Here is an 18,172-nt window from a genome sequence, read left to right as displayed (position 1 = left end):
ACATGTTGAAGAGGAAGCTGGGAGTGGAGGAACTAAATCTAACAGATGCGTTAAAATTGGGGGCAGGACAAGTATTACAATATTTGAAAGAAACAGGATTAAGCAATAGAATTTAAAGCACTGACATTTTTGAATCTCCCTTTTGTTTTGTTTGTTTCATTGATTTTGTTTTGTGGGTTTTTTGTTGGGTTTGGTTTTGTTTGTTTGGTTTTGTAAGGGGATAGGGTCTCTGGTCCACACTCCACTGCAGTAGGTGGCGGAAATGCACCGTTCACTGGATGCCATCCGCCAAAAAATCTAAGAAGAAGAAGAAGAAGGGGCTTCATGTAGGTGCTGCAGTATCTGAAGGAGACAGGGTTGAATAGAAGAATTTAGGGCACTGAAGTTGACAGGGCTCCCTTCTTAGTTTAGTTTATTTTAATTTAATTTGTATTTCTTTTCTTTTCTTTTTGAGGGGATAAAGTGCTCGATATTTCTAGTTAACAAAGAAAGGCAGTAGGTGGCGGTAATGCACCAGTTTGGATGCCAGCCGCCTAAAAAGAAGAAGAAGAAGAAGAAGAAGAAGAAGAAGAAGAAGAAGAAGAAGAGGGCTTCCTGTGAGACGCCCCGAGTGCTCGTCTTCACGCCTCGTGTCTGTGCTGCGCTCCACAGGCGACTAGAGAAAGGCGTGGACCACCTGACCAACGCCATCGCCGTGTGCGGTCAGCCGCAGCAGCTGCTGCAGGTGCTGCAGCAGACTCTGCCTCCGCCCGTCTTCCAGATGCTGCTCACCAAGCTGCCCAGCATCAGCCAGGTAGGCGGGCCCAGCGCTCCTCTCGGACCTCCGCGAGTCCTTCGGTTCTCCACGCGGGAACAAGCGGGAGCAGAAGAACATAACGACGGGCCACCGAGAAGAGAGACTAACCCCGCTGTGTGTTGTGCTCCGGTCCTGCAGCGGATCGTGAGCGCCCAGAGTCTGAGCGAGGACGACATGAGGACCAGGAGGAGACCGCCCCCGAGCCCTCCTCCTCCTCCTCTTCCTCACGTGGACCCTCCGTGACGACCTCGCCAACGCCTCGGCCTCCACCACGCCGGAAGTGGAATTTAGTTTTTTTTATTCCTGGTTCATCCATGACAGTCGTGTGTGTTTGTCTTTTAACTTAAATGACCCGTTTTGGGGTATGAAGAGTATCTGGATCATAACAGCCCCCCCCCCCGTCCCGACAGCATCGTGTACCAGGGTTACTCCGTCCTCGCGGTTCCTTTATCAGTCGTGGAACGTTCCAGAAACGGGAATCTTCTCTCCGCTCCACAAAGTATTTATTGTTTCAATTAGTTTGTTATCGGTCTTCTGCTCGACTCGCAAACACTTTGTAAAAAAAGTGCTGAAATGTTTTGTTTAGTCATTTTGAGAGAGGACGACGCTCTGTAGGAAAATAAAACAATGTGGACAGACTGAAGTTGTCTTGTGAGATTATTTTCTTTTTATTAAATTACGCCTCTATCTACTTCTTGCTGGTCGCTGTGTCATCCGTTTAGTAAATAGCTTGTAGTGAGAAAACATTTCCAATGTCTTTTATTTCTGTACCTGAGAACTTGGGACACGACGAGCCACATCTGGACTCCAGCTCCTCGTGTCCAGTCGGCATCCTGAACTGACACCTTCACAATGTTTGTTTGGCCAAACCTCAACATTATGACTAAAGCATTGACATTATTAACATTATTAAAAGAAAAGTAGCAAAACGTCACATTTGTGAAGCTGGAAACATGAAATGTTTTTACAGGTAACATTTATTAAACCATTACAAATAGTTTCCATTTCATTTTCTGTCAATTGACTCATGGTTTCAGATGGACTTGTAAGAACTGTAAGAATAATATTTATTTCAAAAAAGTATTGTTTTGCTTGTAAACATCTTTTATTATGAAAGTCACAGAATACAATTTATTTGTCATGAAACAACTTCTGTCAACCAGGCTTTACTTTTCTGGATCTTTCTTCTGGACGTAGAAATAAATGTCTTAGATTTAACAAAGATTTGAATTGATATTCTACATATCATGTGTCATGATGCAGAGTTTAAGAGATTAATGTGTTTATATGTAACGGGATACATTTAATAATGACGTGTAAATCAATCACCACAGTAAACAGGAAGATGTCAAGTTCAACTGCATGATATTAAGACAAGATATGTACATTTATTCTCTTCAATGAAGAAAATCATTACAATAAACAAAGAGTGATTAGTTTACTCCAACAGGAGAGATGATCAGAGGAGCAGAGTTTATACCATCATGATAACGACCAGGACAGAAGAATGGGAGGAGTTTCTCCTTGAAGGAGCAGCCAGTAAAGGAGTAGATGAGAGCTGCAGCTTCTACGTCATAGAAGGAGACCAGACCCTCCTCATAGTCCACAAACACCCCCACCTTCTGAGGCCCAGACTTCAGGGAGAGAACAACTGAAGGGTCATCAAGAGCTCTGTACTCATTTCCATTTATCAAACATATAGTCCAGTAACCGTTCTGAGGTCTCAGTGTGATGGGTGTCTTCCTGTTGACCGACTCTCTGGCCACTCCTAAATACCATTCAGTCTTTTGTTTAACTTGAACCTCGTAATAAAGTTTTTCTGAAGAGAACTTCTGTGTTCCTAAAACACAGGAACGAGAAGAGAACCTCTGGATTGTCGGGGAGACGTGGCTGCTGTACCTGAGCATGTTTCACTTGTTTCCCGTCATCAGACAGGATGAGTTGATGATGAGCTGTTTCAGGATCAAGAGTCACGTCCACTGCAAACTTCTGGACCCTCTTCATCTCAACTTCAGCAACCAGCGTCTTCATCATGTTACTGAGCGTCTCCTCCAGCTGAGACACAGCTCTCCTCACAGTCCCCTCATGTGATGCTGGAGGAACACTGACCTGAGACCAGTCCTTGGTGGGTGGTGGATGGTGGATGTTGAGGGACTGGACACTCTGGAGGAGGTGGAGGTGGTCTTCAGAGAGGGAGCTTCTCCACCTCAGTGCTCCTCTTCATCAGATCAGAGATCTCCTGTTCCATCTCTCTGATGGCGTCTTCAGCCTGTTTCTTGGTGCTTCTCTGCTTCTCTTCTATCGTAGTGATGAGCTCGTTCAGTTTCCTCTCCACAGACTCCTTCAGACCAGTGAAGACCTGAACACCTTCTGCTTTCTCTCGGTCTGCATCTTCCTCACTGAGCTTCACGTTGTGTTGGACCTCCTGAATCTTCAGGCGTCTCTTCTGGATCATCTCCTGAGTTTCAGCCTCTGTCTTCTGCAGCTCCACCTTCTTTCCTTCACATTCTTGTTTCAGAGGAACAACATTGTGCATCTTGTGGTCCAACACAGTGCAGAGCATGCAGACACACGTCTGGTCGGTCCTACAGAACAGCTCCAGAGGTTTATCGTGCTTCAGACACATCCTGTCTTCCAGGTTCTCCACAGGGTCCATCAGCTGATGTCTCTTCAGGCGTGAAGCTGTCAGGTGAGGCTCCAGGTGAGTCTCACAGTAGGAGACCAGACACACCAGGCAGGACTTCAGGGCCTTCAGTTTGGTTCCAGTGCAGACGTCACAGGGAACTTCTCCTGGTCTGGACTCTTGTTGCTTTGAGCTGCTGCTGCTGGCTTTCTGCTGAGTCGACTGTCTGAACTGAGAAACCATCTCAGAGAACAAAGTGTTGACGAGCAGCTCAGGTCTTGAGAAGAAAACCTTTTGACACAGTGGACACATGTTCTGGTTGTTGGTATTCCAGTAATCATTGATGCACTTTTTGCAGAAGTTGTGTCCACATGGTGTTGTGACTGGATCAGTGAACACATCCAGACAGATGGAGCACAGGAACTGATCTTCAGACAGCAGAAAGTTTGCAGAAGCCATATCTACACACATTGAGGAAGAAAAGAACATTATATTAAAAATAGTTTCATTATTTGTTGAAAAGGGGTCAAAAACGGTGTAATTATTTGTATGTCTTTTAATTAAGAAACAAGATCAAAGTCGTGCCGACAGACTCAACCTCGCTCCTCTTGCAAAGGAGCACAGAATAAGTCAAAAGTGAGTTAAAGAACAGCAGAAATAATGAAGAAATAATGAGTTTTGCACCTACTTTAGAGATGCCTTTACTGTTTATATTTCAGAAAATGTTGGGACCACTAATGATCCGTGTATTCTATAGAGTGCCATCAGAGGTTGCATAAGGAATACAGCAATCTCATGTTCTTCGCATCTGAATAAAACTAGATTAGGCCAAAAGAATGAATATGAGACTACTCTAAAAATGTTGAAGAATGAATCAGCAAAATACTGTGTGTGCAGGTTTTTGCATGTCTAACCGTATATATATAATATATTTTTTGTATGGTTTTTGTCTGAGTATCTTTGTATATGTACAGTGTGTTCATCTTTTCTTTTGCATACATTTCGAAAACCAATAAAAGATTTGAGCACAAAAACAAGAGGCCCAATGCAGCCAATCGGATCAAGCAAGAGGCTCAAGGCAGCCAATCAGATCAAGCAGGAGGCGGGCTCTCCTTCCTGTTTTCGTGTGGTATGAACGGCGGGAAATTCAAAAGTAAAAGGCAAACCCCGACGAGACACTCATATTAGCGGTATAACCTCCGCTTTTATGGGTCGTTCTCCTCCTCTTCATCCCACAACACAGCAAGAGCGCGACGGCTGCTTGACTCCATTTTGTAAATGAAGTTGTATCGTCCGCGCGCACTCCACTGGCACGTTTTTACCACGGCGTGTTTGAAGCGGCTGGTGTGATCGAGCCCTAAAGCTAAGGTGTTGCGTTAATCCCGGTGGTTACAGGTGTAAATATAATCAGATGTACTCACCAGTGTTTGTAAGAGACTCTGATGAAGTCACTTTGAATTGAGAGAAAAGCAGAGACTCGTCTCCGCTGCGGTGTTTCTGCCGGACCAACGTGTGGTTTCCGGGGTGTGACGCAGCAGCTCTCCTCCTCAGGGTGGCTCCGCCTCTTACCTGCAGCTCTGTGGGTGTAAACCTCACCTTCACCTCCCTGAGACTCACACAGTCGTCTGGCTTTTTGCCTCCTTTGTTTTAAATCCGGTGAGATATAATTAGATTATTATCAGTTATTACAAATGACGATACACATCATACATACATAAAAGCAGTGGTGTATAAAGTACCCAAAAGTCATACTTGAGTAAAAGTAAAGATACTTGACTGGAAAATTACTCAAGTAAAAGTAAAAGTCACCTATGAGAATACTACTTGAGTAAAAGTATTAAAGTATCTGATTTTTTTTGTACTTAAGTATCAAAAGTAATTTTCTGATATTAAATGTACTTAAGTATTGAAAGTAAAAGTAAAAGTAAATGCTGGTAATAAAAAAAACAAGGTCAGAATTTTGAGAATTATGAAGTTTATTTGTTTGGGTGCTGTGGCCGCCATAAACAAGGAGTATGAGATAGGATGAACTTAGCAATATATGAATACTATGAAATTACTAAAATATAAAATTAACACAGAAAAAAGCAGAACCAAAAGTAACAACCAGAATCATCACTTTAAAGTGAAAAATGTATTGTTCATCTTCAAAAGAAGTTGATTTTCAAAATGGCCAGATGTCAGTGTCGCTCTTCTGGGGCTGAAGACGAGTCCTGTGATGCTGAAGAGCCGTTCACCTGGTGCAGGTAGAGTGTGTCTAGCTTCACAGGCCCTGATGCAGGTAGAGTGTGTCTAGCTTCACAGGCCCTGGTGCAGGTAGAGTGTGTCTAGCTTCACAGGCCCTGATGGTGCAGGTAGAGTGTGTCTAGCTTCACAGGCCCTGATGGTGCAGGTAGAGTGTGTCTAGCTTCACAGGCCCTGATGCAGGTAGAGTGTGTCTAGCTTCACAGGCCCTGATGGTGCAGGTAGAGTGTGTCTAGCTTCACAGGCCCTGATGGTGCAGGTAGAGTGTGTCTAGCTTCACAGGCCCTGATGCAGGTAGAGTGTGTCTAGCTTCACAGGCCCTGGTGCAGGTAGAGTGTGTCTAGCTTCACAGGCCCTGATGCAGGTAGAGTGTGTCTAGCTTCACAGGCCCTGATGCAGGTAGAGTGTGTCTAGCTTCACAGGCCCTGATGGTGCAGGTAGAGTGTGTCTAGCTTCACAGGCCCTGATGGTGCAGGTAGAGTGTCTAGCTTCACAGGCCCTGATGGTGCAGGTAGAGTGTGTCTAGCTTCACAGGCCCTGGTGCAGGTAGAGTGTGTCTAGCTTCACAGGCCCTGATGGTGCAGGTAGAGTGTGTCTAGCTTCACAGGCCCTGATGGTGCAGGTAGAGTGTGTCTAGCTTCACAGGCCCTGGTGCAGGTAGAGTGTGTCTAGCTTCACAGACAGCAGCACACAGTTGGGAAGCATTTCAGCAAGTCACCGTGATCCACGTCTCCATCCAGCTGTTTGCTGCTGTCATGCGCTTGAGATGACGAAGAAGAAGTCCTCTTCATCAGATGAACTGGACCTGGTGGCATCACATAGCTGCAGGGAGGGTTCTTCCATGTGCTGCTTGATGTAGTCCATTCCTGAAATAAAGTGAGGGTATTATATAAATGATAGAATTAATAACACTTCCTAACATGTCATGACCCCAACCAACAGTTTTGTACAAAATAGTTTGTTTTAATTTGAGGTTCATACATTTAGTTTCATGCACTGTCCGTGCATCCAGAGTTGATTTGTGAATATGTACTTGTATCTCTGTAGTTAAACACAACAACAGTCCCAAATCAATATCGTCGCCATTACTGGACCGTCACTCTTATAATATTAATACAAATAATGATAATAATGCTGTAATGATTAGCATTATATTATATCTAAGACGACTCAAATCAACAAATTCTCACAACTGTCAACACTTCTTCAGCTCATTAACTCGCTAGAGATCCGTCTGCTCCACTCACGCTAATTGTCTCATTTAATTGACGATAGCTAGCGAACGTTAGCCTAACATACAACATCGTGGGACAATCAGACACCTGTCTCCTCTCCTGCCAAAGATATAACTTACTCCAATCCTGAGGACAACACTAGATATCTTAACAGGTTTATGATGACTAAACATTAACGTTGCGGCTCATGGGATTAATCTTAATTTACCTCAATGTGTTTCCTGAGGTTGGTGAGTTGTTGAAGGCCAGTATCTCCGTAGCTTTCGGTCGGCATAAGAGGCACTTCATCCGGTAGGAAGAAACTTTCACTCCGACAAAAGAAAAGAGTTCGCCCAAATATGGCCACGGACGTTGATCTTGGTACCCGTGGTTGTTCGAGTAGCTTCCATTGCTGCTCCACATGAAATGAGTCGTATCTGTAGCCGCTCGCTCGCATCCTGGGCATCACTGGGAAGAGAAAACACGCGGCAAGGACCACTGATCCCCAACCTGGTGCTCGTGCTGCGTTCAGGTGCGCTGCGGTGTGTTCCACAACAGTCCCGATGTTTCTCATGATTATTTTTTCCGTAGTAACGAGTAACGATACTGTTTCAGGGGAAATGTATCGGAGTAAAAGTACAAGTTTTCATTGCAAAATGTAGTGAAGTAAAAGTAAAAGTAAACAGAAATATAAGTAGTAAAATAAAGTACAGATACCCAAAAAAACTACTGAAGTAAAGTAACGAAGTACTTCTACTTCGTTACTTTACACCACTGGACATACAAAGCTAAACAAAACAATGCACTTAATTAAAAAACACCCAACCGGACTGTGTGAGTACTGCAAGACAGCAGAAACGGTGGATCATGTCATGTGGCATTGCCAGAAATTTAGAAGCGAGCGAGGCAGGTTGAAGAGGAGGCTGGCAGGAGGAGGGGTGCAATTGAGGGATGCATTATCCTTGAGGGCAGGAAGGGTGCTGCAGTATCTGAAGGAGACAGGGTTGAAGAGAAGAATTTAGGGCACTGAAGTTGACAGGGCTCCCTTCTTAGTTTAGTTTATTTTTATTTCTATTTCTTTTCTTTTATTTTTGAGGGGATAAAGTGCTAGATATTTCTAGTTCGCAAAGAAAGGCAGTAGGTGGCGGTAATGCACCAGTTTGGATGCCAGCCGCCTAAAAAGAAGAAGAAGAAGAAGAAGAAGAAGAAGAAGAAGAGGGCTTCCTGTGAGACGCCCCGAGTGCTCGTCTTCACGCCTCGTGTCTGCGCTGCGCTCCACAGGCGACTAGAGAAAGGCGTGGACCACCTGACCAACGCCATCGCCGTGTGCGGTCAGCCGCAGCAGCTGCTGCAGGTGCTGCAGCAGACTCTGCCTCCGCCCGTCTTCCAGATGCTGCTCACCAAGCTGCCCAGCATCAGCCAGGTAGGCGGGCCCAGCGCTCCTCTCGGACCTCCGCGAGTCCTTCGGTTCTCCACGCGGGAACAAGCGGGAGCAGAAGAACATAACGACGGGCCACCGAGAAGAGAGACTAACCCCGCTGTGTGTTGTGCTCCGGTCCTGCAGCGGATCGTGAGCGCCCAGAGTCTGAGCGAGGACGACATGAGGACCAGGAGGAGACCGCCCCCGAGCCCTCCTCCTCCTCCTCTTCCTCACGTGGACCCTCCGTGACGACCTCGCCAACGCCTCGGCCTCCATCACGCCGGCCGACGTCCATCACTTCCGGTGTGCGGTATTAACTGGTTTTTGAATTAACTGGTTTTGGTACGCGTGCATGAGGCAGATGTGCCGTAGGAGTGGCCTCGAGTTGCCTCTCAGGACCCGTCTGACTAACTAGGAAATGCACATTTCCATCGCTTAGCCTCTCTGTCACGTTCTTTTTATGTAACGCTAATGTTTTAAAGACTGTTACCTGTTGTTTTGTTACGATAAGGACACACATAACTACACACAGGAGTGAGCGTGTCTTTTGACACATGACGGGTGAGCAGCTTGCTCCAGCCTTCATTTAGGATTTCGACGGCATTAACGAAACGTTTTCCACCTTCATGACGAACATATCACTTGTTCACTGGCGATACAAACAATTAAAAAATGGATTAAGATTAACGCCAAGAATCGAACCTGCGACCACAGGGCCTCCTAACTTGCATCCCAACTACCATTGAGCTATAGAGGAATATGGGTTGATTACAGTCAGTTTAAGTTTTAGATGAATAGATAAATCACTCATAGTGATAATCAGTAACTGCGTTTCCTATTGTCGCATCAACTTTAATGCACAAAGCGGCTGTTGCCTATGCAATCACGTATTTGAGTTAGGTGGGTCTATGATGTTAGAAGAAAAGGCAGTCGGTGTTAGAATATATTATATAAATATTAATGTCTTCCAAAGTTACTATATTACTTACTTAATTTGCTCAGTCAGTTTTTGTTATTGCAAAGTACATTGTAATGTAAATCGGGTTATCGGGTGAAATACCTATAGCTCAATGGTAGTTCACAAGCAACGAACAGAACAGCAGGTGCACAAGTCGGCTGTTCGATTCTTTGAGAAATCCGTGTTTATATTATTTTTGTATTGTCGGTTTAGATATTTTTTTATCACCAGTGAACAAGTGATATGTTAGTCATGAAGGTGGAAAACGTTTCGTTAATGCCGTCGAAATCCTAAATGAAGGCTGGAGCAAGCTGCTCCCCCGTCATGTGTCAAAAGACACGCTCACTCCTGTGTGTAGTTATGTGTGTCCTTATCGTAACAAAACAACAGGTAAGTCATGTTTAATCTGGACAGTGAGTGCTGCACAGGGTAGAGTATAGTTACGAGGATATATGTTGATCCGTAGTCTCGAATATAAAACATAAGAGATGTGAAGACAGCACAAAGTCTTGTTGTGGTATCACAACTTAATCTGAGTCGATCACAGTTTCCCAGCTGACAGCGGTGGGCGAGCTGGGTGTAAACAACGGGCTACATGCTTCATTACACACTGTATGAAGAGTAAACTGGTCTCACATCGACTTGACGTCAGATAACGACGTATAACATAAATATCAGACTGACAACAAGAGCATTTTGTCAAGTATTTATTGAAGTTAGTCGTATATTGAACAGGCACCAGCAGAGTCACCTACTTTGTCCTCGCTCCGTGTCCTCGGCGTCTCAACTACAGCCTCCCGAACAGGTATCACATTTTACAGCAAAGTCATCCGTGTTTAGTCTTTAAAACATTAGCGTTACATAAAAGAACGTGACAGAGAGGCTAGCGATGGAAATGTGCATTTCTAGTTAGTCAGACGGGTCCTGAGAGGCAACTCGAGGCCACTCCTACGGAACATCTGCCTCATGCACGCTGCCAAAAACCAGTTAATTCAAAACCAGTTAATACCGCACGGGAAGTGGAATTTAGGTTTTTATTCCTGGTTTATCCATGACAGTCGTGTGTGTTTGTCTTTTAACTTAAATGACCCGTTTTGGGGTATGAAGAGTATCTGGATCATAACAGCCCCCTCCCGTCCCGACAGCATCGTGTACCAGGGTTACTCCGTCCTCGCGGTTCCTTTATCAGTCGTGGAACGTTCCAGAAACGGGAATCTTCTCTCCATAAGTATTTATTGTTTCAATTAGTTTGTTATCGGCCTTCTGTTCGTTCTCGACTCGCAAACACTTTGTAAAAAAAGTGCTGAAATGTTTTCTTTAGTCATTTTGAGAGAGGGCGACGCTCTGTAGGAAAATAAAACAATGTGGACAGACTGAAGTTGTCTTGTGAGATTATTTTGTTATTAAATTACGCCTCTATCTACTTCTTGCTGGTCGCTGTGTCATCCGTTTAGTAAATAGCTTGTAGTGAGAAAACATTTCCAATGTCTTTTATTTCTGTTCCTGAGAACTTGGGACACGAGCCACATCTGGACTCCAGCTCCTCGTGTCCAGTCGGCATCCTGAACTGACACCTTCACAATGTTTGTTTGGCCAAACCTCAACATTATGACTAAAGCATTGACATTATTAACATTATTAAAAGGAAAAGTAGCAAAACTTCACATTTGTGAAGCTGGAAACATGAAATGTTTTTACAGGTAACATTTATTAAACCATTACAAATAGTTTCCATTTCATTTTCTGTCAAGTGACTCATGGTTTCAGATGGACTTGTAAGAACTGTAAAAATAATATTTATTTCAAAAAAGTCTTGTTTTGCTTGTAAACCTCTTTTATTATGAAAGTCACAGAATACAATTTATTTGTCATGAAACAACTTCTGTCAACCAGGCTTTACTTTTCTGGATCTTTCTTCTGGACGTAGAAATAAATGTCTTAGATTTAACAAAGATTTGAATTTAAATTCTACATATGATGTGTCATCATGCAGAGTTTAAGAGATTAATATGTTTATATGTAACGGGATACATTTAATACATTTTACGTGTAAATCAATCACCACAGTAAGATGTCAAGTTCAACTGCATGATATTAAGACAAGATATGTACATTTATTCTCTTCAATGAAGAAAATCATTACAACAAACAGAGTGATTAGTTTACTCCAACAGGAGAGATGATCAGAGGAGCAGAGTTTATACCATCAAGATAACGACCAGGATAGAAGAATGGGAGGAGTTTCTCCTTGAAGGAGCAGCCAGTAAAGGAGTAGATGAGAGCTGCAGCTTCTACGTCATAGAAGGAGACCAGACCCTCCTCATAGTCCACAAACACCCCCACCTTCTGAGGCCCAGACCTCAGGGAGAGAACAACTGGAGGATCATCAGCAGCTTCATACTCATTTCCATTTCTCAAACATATAGTCCAGTAACCGTTCTCAGGACTCGGTGAGATGGGTCCCTTCCTGCTGGCTGACTCTCTGGTCACTCCTAAATACCATTCAGTCTTTTGTTTAACTTGAACCTCATAGTAAAGTTTTTCTGAAGAGAACTTCTGTGTTCCTAAAACACAGAGACAAGAAGAGAACCTCTGTGGATTGTCGGGGAGACGTGGCTGCTCTACCTGAGCAGGTTTCACTTGTTTCCCGTCATCAGACAGGATGAGGTCATGATGAGCTGTTTCAGGATCAAGAGTCACGTCCACTGCAAACTTCTGGACCCTCTTCATCTCAACTTCAGCAACCAGCGTCTTCATCATGTTCCTGAGCGTCTCCTCCAGCTGAGACACAGCTCTCCTCACAGTCCCCTCATGTGATGCTGGAGGAACACTGACCTGAGACCAGTCCTTGGTGGGTGGTGGATGGTGGATGTTGAGGGACTGGACACTCTGGAGGAGGTGGAGGTGGTCTTCAGAGAGGGAGAGCTTCTCCACCTCAGTGCTCCTCTTCATCAGATCAGAGATCTCCTGTTCCATCTCTCTGATGGCGTCTTCAGCCTGTTTCTTGGTGCTTCTCTGCTGCGTTGTGGATTTGAAAGTAACAAAGTACATTTACTCCAGTACTCGGTACTGTTCTGAGGTACAACTGGAGTGTTTTCATTTTATGCTAATGTTATGTTAATTTCTAATTGTATGTACTTGTGTGTACTCTTGTACTTGCGTGTACTCTAGTGTACTTGTGTGTACTTGCGTGTACTCTTGTGTACTTGCGTGTACTCTTGTGTACTTGTTATTGCTGGTGTGTTTTTTATATTTTGGTTGTGTATTGCTGTCTGCAGGTAACGTGCTGCAGCCCGGAGCCGGTGCTGTGATGGCCAGGGTGGCTCACTTCCTCAGGTCAGACTCCTCCTCCTCTTCATCATCATCACTGACTCACGCGCTCGTCCTCCTCCGTCCCGCCGCGGCGTGTCTCACAGCTCTGTCTTCGTTTCAGCGGGTTTCCGGACACGATGCCGTGTTACACCGTCAACCGGCAATGTTCCTCCGGCCTGCAGGCTGTGTTCAACATCGCAGGTACAAGCTCTCACATCACAGATATATGTATATATATATATATACATATAAATCATTTATTTATTGTATATATATTATTTATTATATATATACAGTATATATTTATATATATATATATATTTCTTTGAATATATATATTATTCATGTATTTGAATTTATATATGTGTGTATATATATATTTGAACCGCTTAAACCAAAGTTACTGTAAAGGAACAGTTACAAACTTTATAAAGAAAACAAATTTCAATGGAGTTTTAAATGCTCTTTTTTTAATTAAAACTTTATGGAAAAGGGGGGGAATAGAATTTTTCTGAAAACCCGTCTTTGGTTTCTCCTTCCAATTAAATTTTCCGGGGTTTGATCCCAAACCGAAAAAATTCCTTTAAATGGTTTTCAAAATGGGTTTTAAACCCTTTTTTTTCAATTTATTTTTAAATTGTTTAAAAATTTTAGTTTTAAGGTTTTAAACATTTGGGAAATTTTTAAAGGGGACATCCGATTTGGGAAAAAACCTTTAATTTTAAAAAAAAAAGTGCCCATGGTTTTTCTGTCCCTTTCCTTCCCCCTTTGTTGGTCGAACCCGTTTATTTTAAAAAAGAAATTAAAAGTCCCCTTTTTTTAAAGGGAAAATTTGGGGGAAGGGGTTTCAAGGGTTCCTTTTATTTTTACAAATTTGAAAATTTGGTCGAAACAGTGAAACAATAAATTATTTTGGGGTTTAATGAGATTCTTTAAAAAATTTAAAAATTTTTAAACCCAAAAAAGGGAAAGGTTACTTTTAATGTTATGAAAACTGGGGGCTTTGCTGGGCCCTTAAACCAAATGTTACATTTTTTTGATTTTAATGGCCCCCAAACTAAAAAAATTTTTTGGGATGGAATTTTGAAAATTTTTATGTTTCCCCAAAATCTTCCAGATAGTAATTTCCCCAAGTTGTTTTTGTTTCATATTGTTCGGGTCGGGCGTTTGGGAGGCAAACCAAACAAAACCTTGGTTTCAAATTTAAAATGTTTTAAAGCTTTTATAAAAAATTTTTCCGCATTTTTTTTTGGAAAGGAAGGGAATGCCCTTTTTAGGTTGAATGGAAACCCCAAAAATTTTTGCAAAACCCCAAAAACCACAAGCCTTTTCTTTTTCCCCCCGTTTTTTGCTGACACGTTTTCCTTTTTAAATTTTTAATTTTCCCTTTTGTTTGGTTTTGATTTCAAATTTACACTGTAAAAATTTTTAAACCAAAAATTCCCCCAAGATCTATTTTTTGTTCAAAGTGCAATTTTTTTTAAAAAAGGTTTTTTTCCCCCGGTTTAAGGCCCCTTGACAAAAAAGGGCAGGGAAACCCCGCAAAATTTAAAACAAACATTTCAGGGGAATTCCCCCCTTTGTTCAGGTTTGGAAGCTTCCTGACGACCCGGCATTTTAAATGGAAAAATAATTGGTTTTCAGGGGCTGTTTTTCCCACCAAAAGCGGTTAAAACCCCCGGTCACCAGGCAGATCCCCTCCCCCCTTTCCCCATAAACCCCAAAAAAACCTAAGGGAAAACTTCAAAACAAACCCGGGGGGCAGGGGGGCACAGCTGGGGGAGGGCCCCCCCATTTTGGGAGAAAAAGGGGGGCGACAAAAAAGGATTTTCCTATGGGGGAGCATTTACTTTAAAGTTCAAAAATTTTTGAAGGAGGTTGGGATTTCCACTTTTTTTTTTAAATTTTCAACTTTAAGGGGAAAAACCCCCTAGATTAAAAACACAAAAGCAAATTTTTTCCCCTATTTAAAACCCTTAGGGTTGTAAAACCCGGAAAACCGGAAAAACGGAGGTTTTTGGGGGGCCCAGGCCTGAACCCCCAAAATTTTGGAAAAAGGCTGGAAATTTTTTTAAAAACTGGTTTATTTTGCCTTTGGGGAAATTTTTTTTTTTAAAGAAAAACCCAAAATAAAAAAACACAAACCCCCAGGGGGAAATTAGGGCCTGTTTCCCCCCTCCAAGGGGGTTTAAGCGGCGAAGGTTCAAAAGCAACATTTTAAAATTTTTTGTTTATAGGGGTTTTATTCCCTCTTTAATTTTTTTTTAAACCCGAAATCCCTCCGGTCACAATTGCAAACCCCCTTTTCTTTCCTCTTTTTAAATACTTGGGTTGGAAGGTTTGGGAAAACCCCGGAAAAGGTCTGGGGTTTTAAATGGAAAATTTTAATTAACCAAAATTTTTCATAAAATTTTAAACAAAATGTTCTTTCCTTTGGAAAAAATTTTTTTAAATTTTTTTAAAAAGACGAAAAAAAATTCACTTTTTTTCCCCCGGGGAAAAGGGGGCCCGGGCCAATTTTTAACCCTCCGAAAAGGGAAAAAAGAACATTTTTAAATTTTAGTTTTAAATGGAACCGCTGGGCATTTTGGAAAATCCCAAATTTAACGGTTACAATTTTAGAACCCGTCACCCCTTTTTTTAAAACCCCCTTTTAGTTGGAAGGTGGGTTTTTGGGTTTGGGGGTCTGCCGCTCCCCCTGGAAAACAAATCCTTAGGGCAATTTTTGCCCTGGGCGGTTTTGAGGGAAAACGTTAAAAAGCTGGAAGTTTCCTTTTTCCGGGGCCCGGGGCACGGGCGGGTCCCGGGGGAAAGGTGAGACCCCGGGAAAAAGGGGTCTGTTTTTAAAAGTTTGCGGGAAACCCCGGAATCAAAGGAAAATTCCCCCTTTGGGAAAAAAGAATTTTACCAAACCCCCCGGGGAAAGGGGGTACGGGGTCTTTCCTTTATTCTTTGTGAGGGGGGTTTTTTTTTAACAAAATTTTCCCAAAAGGGCCCACCCCCCACCCTCTGGAGCTTTGTGGGGGTGGAATTGGCTGTTTCCCACCCCCGTTTTTGGGAAGGGGGGGTCGAATCGGGGCAAAAGCGGGGTTTTGGAAAGCCCCAAGTTTTCCCAAAGGTTAATCCAAATTTGTTTAAAATTATTTTTAACCCCAAAAACAACCTGCCAAACGGCCCCGGGGGGGGAAGGGGAAAACGGTCTCCTTTTTCATTTTGGCTTTGACCCCACGACCCAAAAAAACACCTTTTGATTTTTTTCCGATTGGGGGCCCCGGGGGAGGGGGTTTTGGTCCGTCAGTTTCCTTTTAAAAGTTTTAAAGTTTCCCCATTTATTTTTTTACCGGTTGACTTTTAAAAATTTCCCGAGGGCAACTTTTTAAAACAGGCGGGGGGAAAAAAAAGCCCCTTCCCCCTTTTTTCCCTTGCCCCCGGGTTTAAAAAATTTGTTTTTTTCCTCCGGGGCATTTTTGGGCATTTTACCCTTTAAAAAAGGTTTAAAATCCCCACCCGACCCCAAAGGGGCCGATTTTGAAAACTTCCGGGGGCTCAATTTTTAAAACGGAAAAAATCCTTTTTAAATTATTTTTGTTGGGCCCCCTTAATCCTCCCGGGCCCCTTCCGTCTTTTGGCCGGAAAGGGATTTCCACAAACTCTAACATTTAAAAAAATTAATTTTTAAATGTATTTAAAGAATGGTCAAGGATTCCTGTGCTTTTATTGTGAAGGCGTGACCTGGTGCTTGTACCACATCCTTGTTCTTGTCTCCTCCATGTTGCAGACGTGTAAATAGTTCTGTGATCTCTTCTTCTTCTCTTTCAAAGTGAAGGGGAAGAATTAAATAAACAGTTTTTATGATTCTATATTGAAGAAGCATATTATTGGATGTCTCTGTTTCCTGATCCAGGATTGAGTCGGTGATGATTGAGGTTGAGTTTTATACAGTATTTATAAAACTATTTAATAATTGTTTGATATTCATATTAATCAGTAAATTAAATGTACCTATTAAAAAGCATACATTATTTACATTTTATTAAGAAGCACGATGTATTCATCCAGATTTAAAATTCCATTCACACATTCACAACCATATTTAACAATACATACAAGAAGTCAGACGACCACGTTTCACTTGAACTTTTTATTGGTGTTTGGCAAGTTTGATGATTGTAAAAACTTTGCAGTTGAACATTTTACAAAGTTCAGTCAAACTAAGTTTTCCCGAGGCCGATGTCACACGTCATCCGCCAAAGCTGCTCGCCACGGGTCACTGTCGGGGCCTTCGCGTTTCAGGCCAAATAACGTGAACAAAAAGTTAAGAATCAGGTAAAGACATTCAACAATTTAAGTTTCTGCATCGCCTGGAATCCCACAATGATAGCACAACAACAACTTTATTTTGAAGTTTTAACCTGCTTGACATCTTTTCTCCTTTGTTTAACTTGTTATGTTCAGTATCACAAGGAGACAAAGTTTATTCTGGAGACACTATAAACATGTAATATGTATTACTCCTAAATGAATCCTGATGACTGAATGAATATGTTGTCTGCAGCTGCCCATCAGATAGAAAAACAAATACAAAGAATAAAAGATATTTTTGTTGTATTTATTTAGTTTCGCTGGAAACCCTGACAGATCATTCAAGACAGACAGCCGAGAACCTCTCAGGGAAAAGATGACGGAGAAACCCTCGAGGAACGAGGCTGCATGTACGAGTATCTGTGCATCCCTACAGTTAGAAGACGAGGTGGAGGAGATGAGGTGGAGAAGATGAGGTGGAGGAGATGAGGTGTAGAAAATGAGGAGGAGGAGATGAAGTGGAGGAGATGAGGTGGAGAAGATGAAGTGGAGGAGATGAGGTGGAGGAGATGAAGTGGAGGAGATGAGGTGGAGGAGATGAGGTGGAGGAGATGAGGTGGAGGAGATGAGGTGTAGAAAATGAGGAGGAGGAGAAGATGAGGTGGAGGAGATTAGGTGGAGAAGACGAGGTGGAGAAGATGAGGTGTAGACCACACAGGGTTGAGTTTAAATATTTTCCCTGAAGGACGTGAGAGAAGTGATTAGTTTACTCCAACAGGAGAGATGATCAGAGGGAGAGCTTCTCCACCTCAGTGCTCCTCTTCATCAGATCAGAGATCTCCTGTTCCATCTCTCTGATGGCGTCTTCAGCCTGTTTCTTGGTGCTTCTCTGCTTCTCTTCTATCGTAGTGATGAGCTCCTTCAGTTTCCTCTCCACAGACTCCTTCAGACCAGTGAAGACCTGAACACCTTCTGCTTTCTCTCGGTCTGCATCTTCCTCACTGAGCTTCACGTTGTGTTGGACCTCCTGAATCTTCAGTCGTCTCTTCTGGATCATCTGAGTTTCAGCCTCTGTCTTCTGCAGCTCCACCTTCTTTCCTTCACATTCTTGTTTCAGAGGAACAACATTGTGCATCTTGTGGTCCAACACAGTGCAGAGCATGCAGACACACGTCTGGTCGGTCCTACAGAACAGCTCCAGAGGTTTATCGTGCTTCAGACACATCCTGTCTTCCAGGTTCTCCACAGGGTCCATCAGCTGATGTCTCTTCAGGCGTGAAGCTGTCAGGTGAGGCTCCAGGTG

At 42.9% G+C, this 18,172-nt stretch overlaps 4 protein-coding genes and 1 pseudogene across 5 annotated transcripts; 2 read left to right on the top strand and 3 right to left on the bottom strand.

The window, feature by feature from the left end:
* Positions 1-568: 568 nt before the first annotated feature.
* On the top strand, positions 569-1,331 carry LOC130191002 (mitochondrial import receptor subunit TOM20 homolog; the record flags this gene model as incomplete). Its single annotated transcript, XM_056410676.1, has 2 exons — positions 569-793; positions 935-1,331. Coding segments are annotated over 2 exons (330 nt in total), but the record flags the coding sequence as incomplete, so codon positions are not given.
* Positions 1,332-1,879: 548 nt separating this feature from the next.
* On the bottom strand, positions 1,880-3,886 carry LOC130191041 (E3 ubiquitin-protein ligase TRIM39-like; annotated as a pseudogene).
* A 3,977-nt stretch (positions 3,887-7,863) lies between these two features.
* On the top strand, positions 7,864-10,629 carry LOC130191074 (mitochondrial import receptor subunit TOM20 homolog). Of its 2 annotated transcripts, XR_008831098.1 has the most exons (3): positions 7,864-8,300; positions 8,442-8,600; positions 10,401-10,629. XR_008831098.1 is itself a non-coding variant. In XM_056410745.1 (2 exons), exons 1-2 carry the CDS (start codon positions 8,028-8,030, stop codon positions 8,544-8,546), a joined length of 378 nt encoding a protein of 125 aa, XP_056266720.1. In that variant the 5' UTR covers positions 7,867-8,027; the 3' UTR covers positions 8,547-9,946. The 2 variants fall into 2 exon arrangements, 1 of the variants encoding a protein (XP_056266720.1); XM_056410745.1 differs by lacking the exon at positions 10,401-10,629 and having other exon boundaries at positions 7,867-8,300; positions 8,442-9,946.
* A 315-nt stretch (positions 10,630-10,944) lies between these two features.
* LOC130191058 (E3 ubiquitin-protein ligase TRIM39-like) lies at positions 10,945-12,502 on the bottom strand. Its single transcript, XM_056410723.1, has one exon. The coding sequence runs from the start codon at positions 12,304-12,306 to the stop codon at positions 11,413-11,415; it is 894 nt and encodes a 297-aa protein (XP_056266698.1). The 5' UTR covers positions 12,307-12,502; the 3' UTR covers positions 10,945-11,412.
* Positions 12,503-17,383: 4,881 nt separating this feature from the next.
* Positions 17,384-18,172, bottom strand: LOC130191068 (tripartite motif-containing protein 29-like). The gene has a single exon (XM_056410735.1). It carries the CDS (start codon positions 18,122-18,124, stop codon positions 17,657-17,659), a length of 468 nt encoding a protein of 155 aa, XP_056266710.1. The 5' UTR covers positions 18,125-18,172; the 3' UTR covers positions 17,384-17,656.

Source organism: Pseudoliparis swirei, unplaced genomic scaffold (genome assembly GCF_029220125.1).
Source record: "Pseudoliparis swirei isolate HS2019 ecotype Mariana Trench unplaced genomic scaffold, NWPU_hadal_v1 hadal_26, whole genome shotgun sequence".
Classification (NCBI taxonomy): Eukaryota; Metazoa; Chordata; class Actinopteri; order Perciformes; family Liparidae; genus Pseudoliparis; species Pseudoliparis swirei.
Note: the sequence above shows the minus strand (reverse complement) of the source record. Positions and strands in the feature narration are given on the sequence as shown.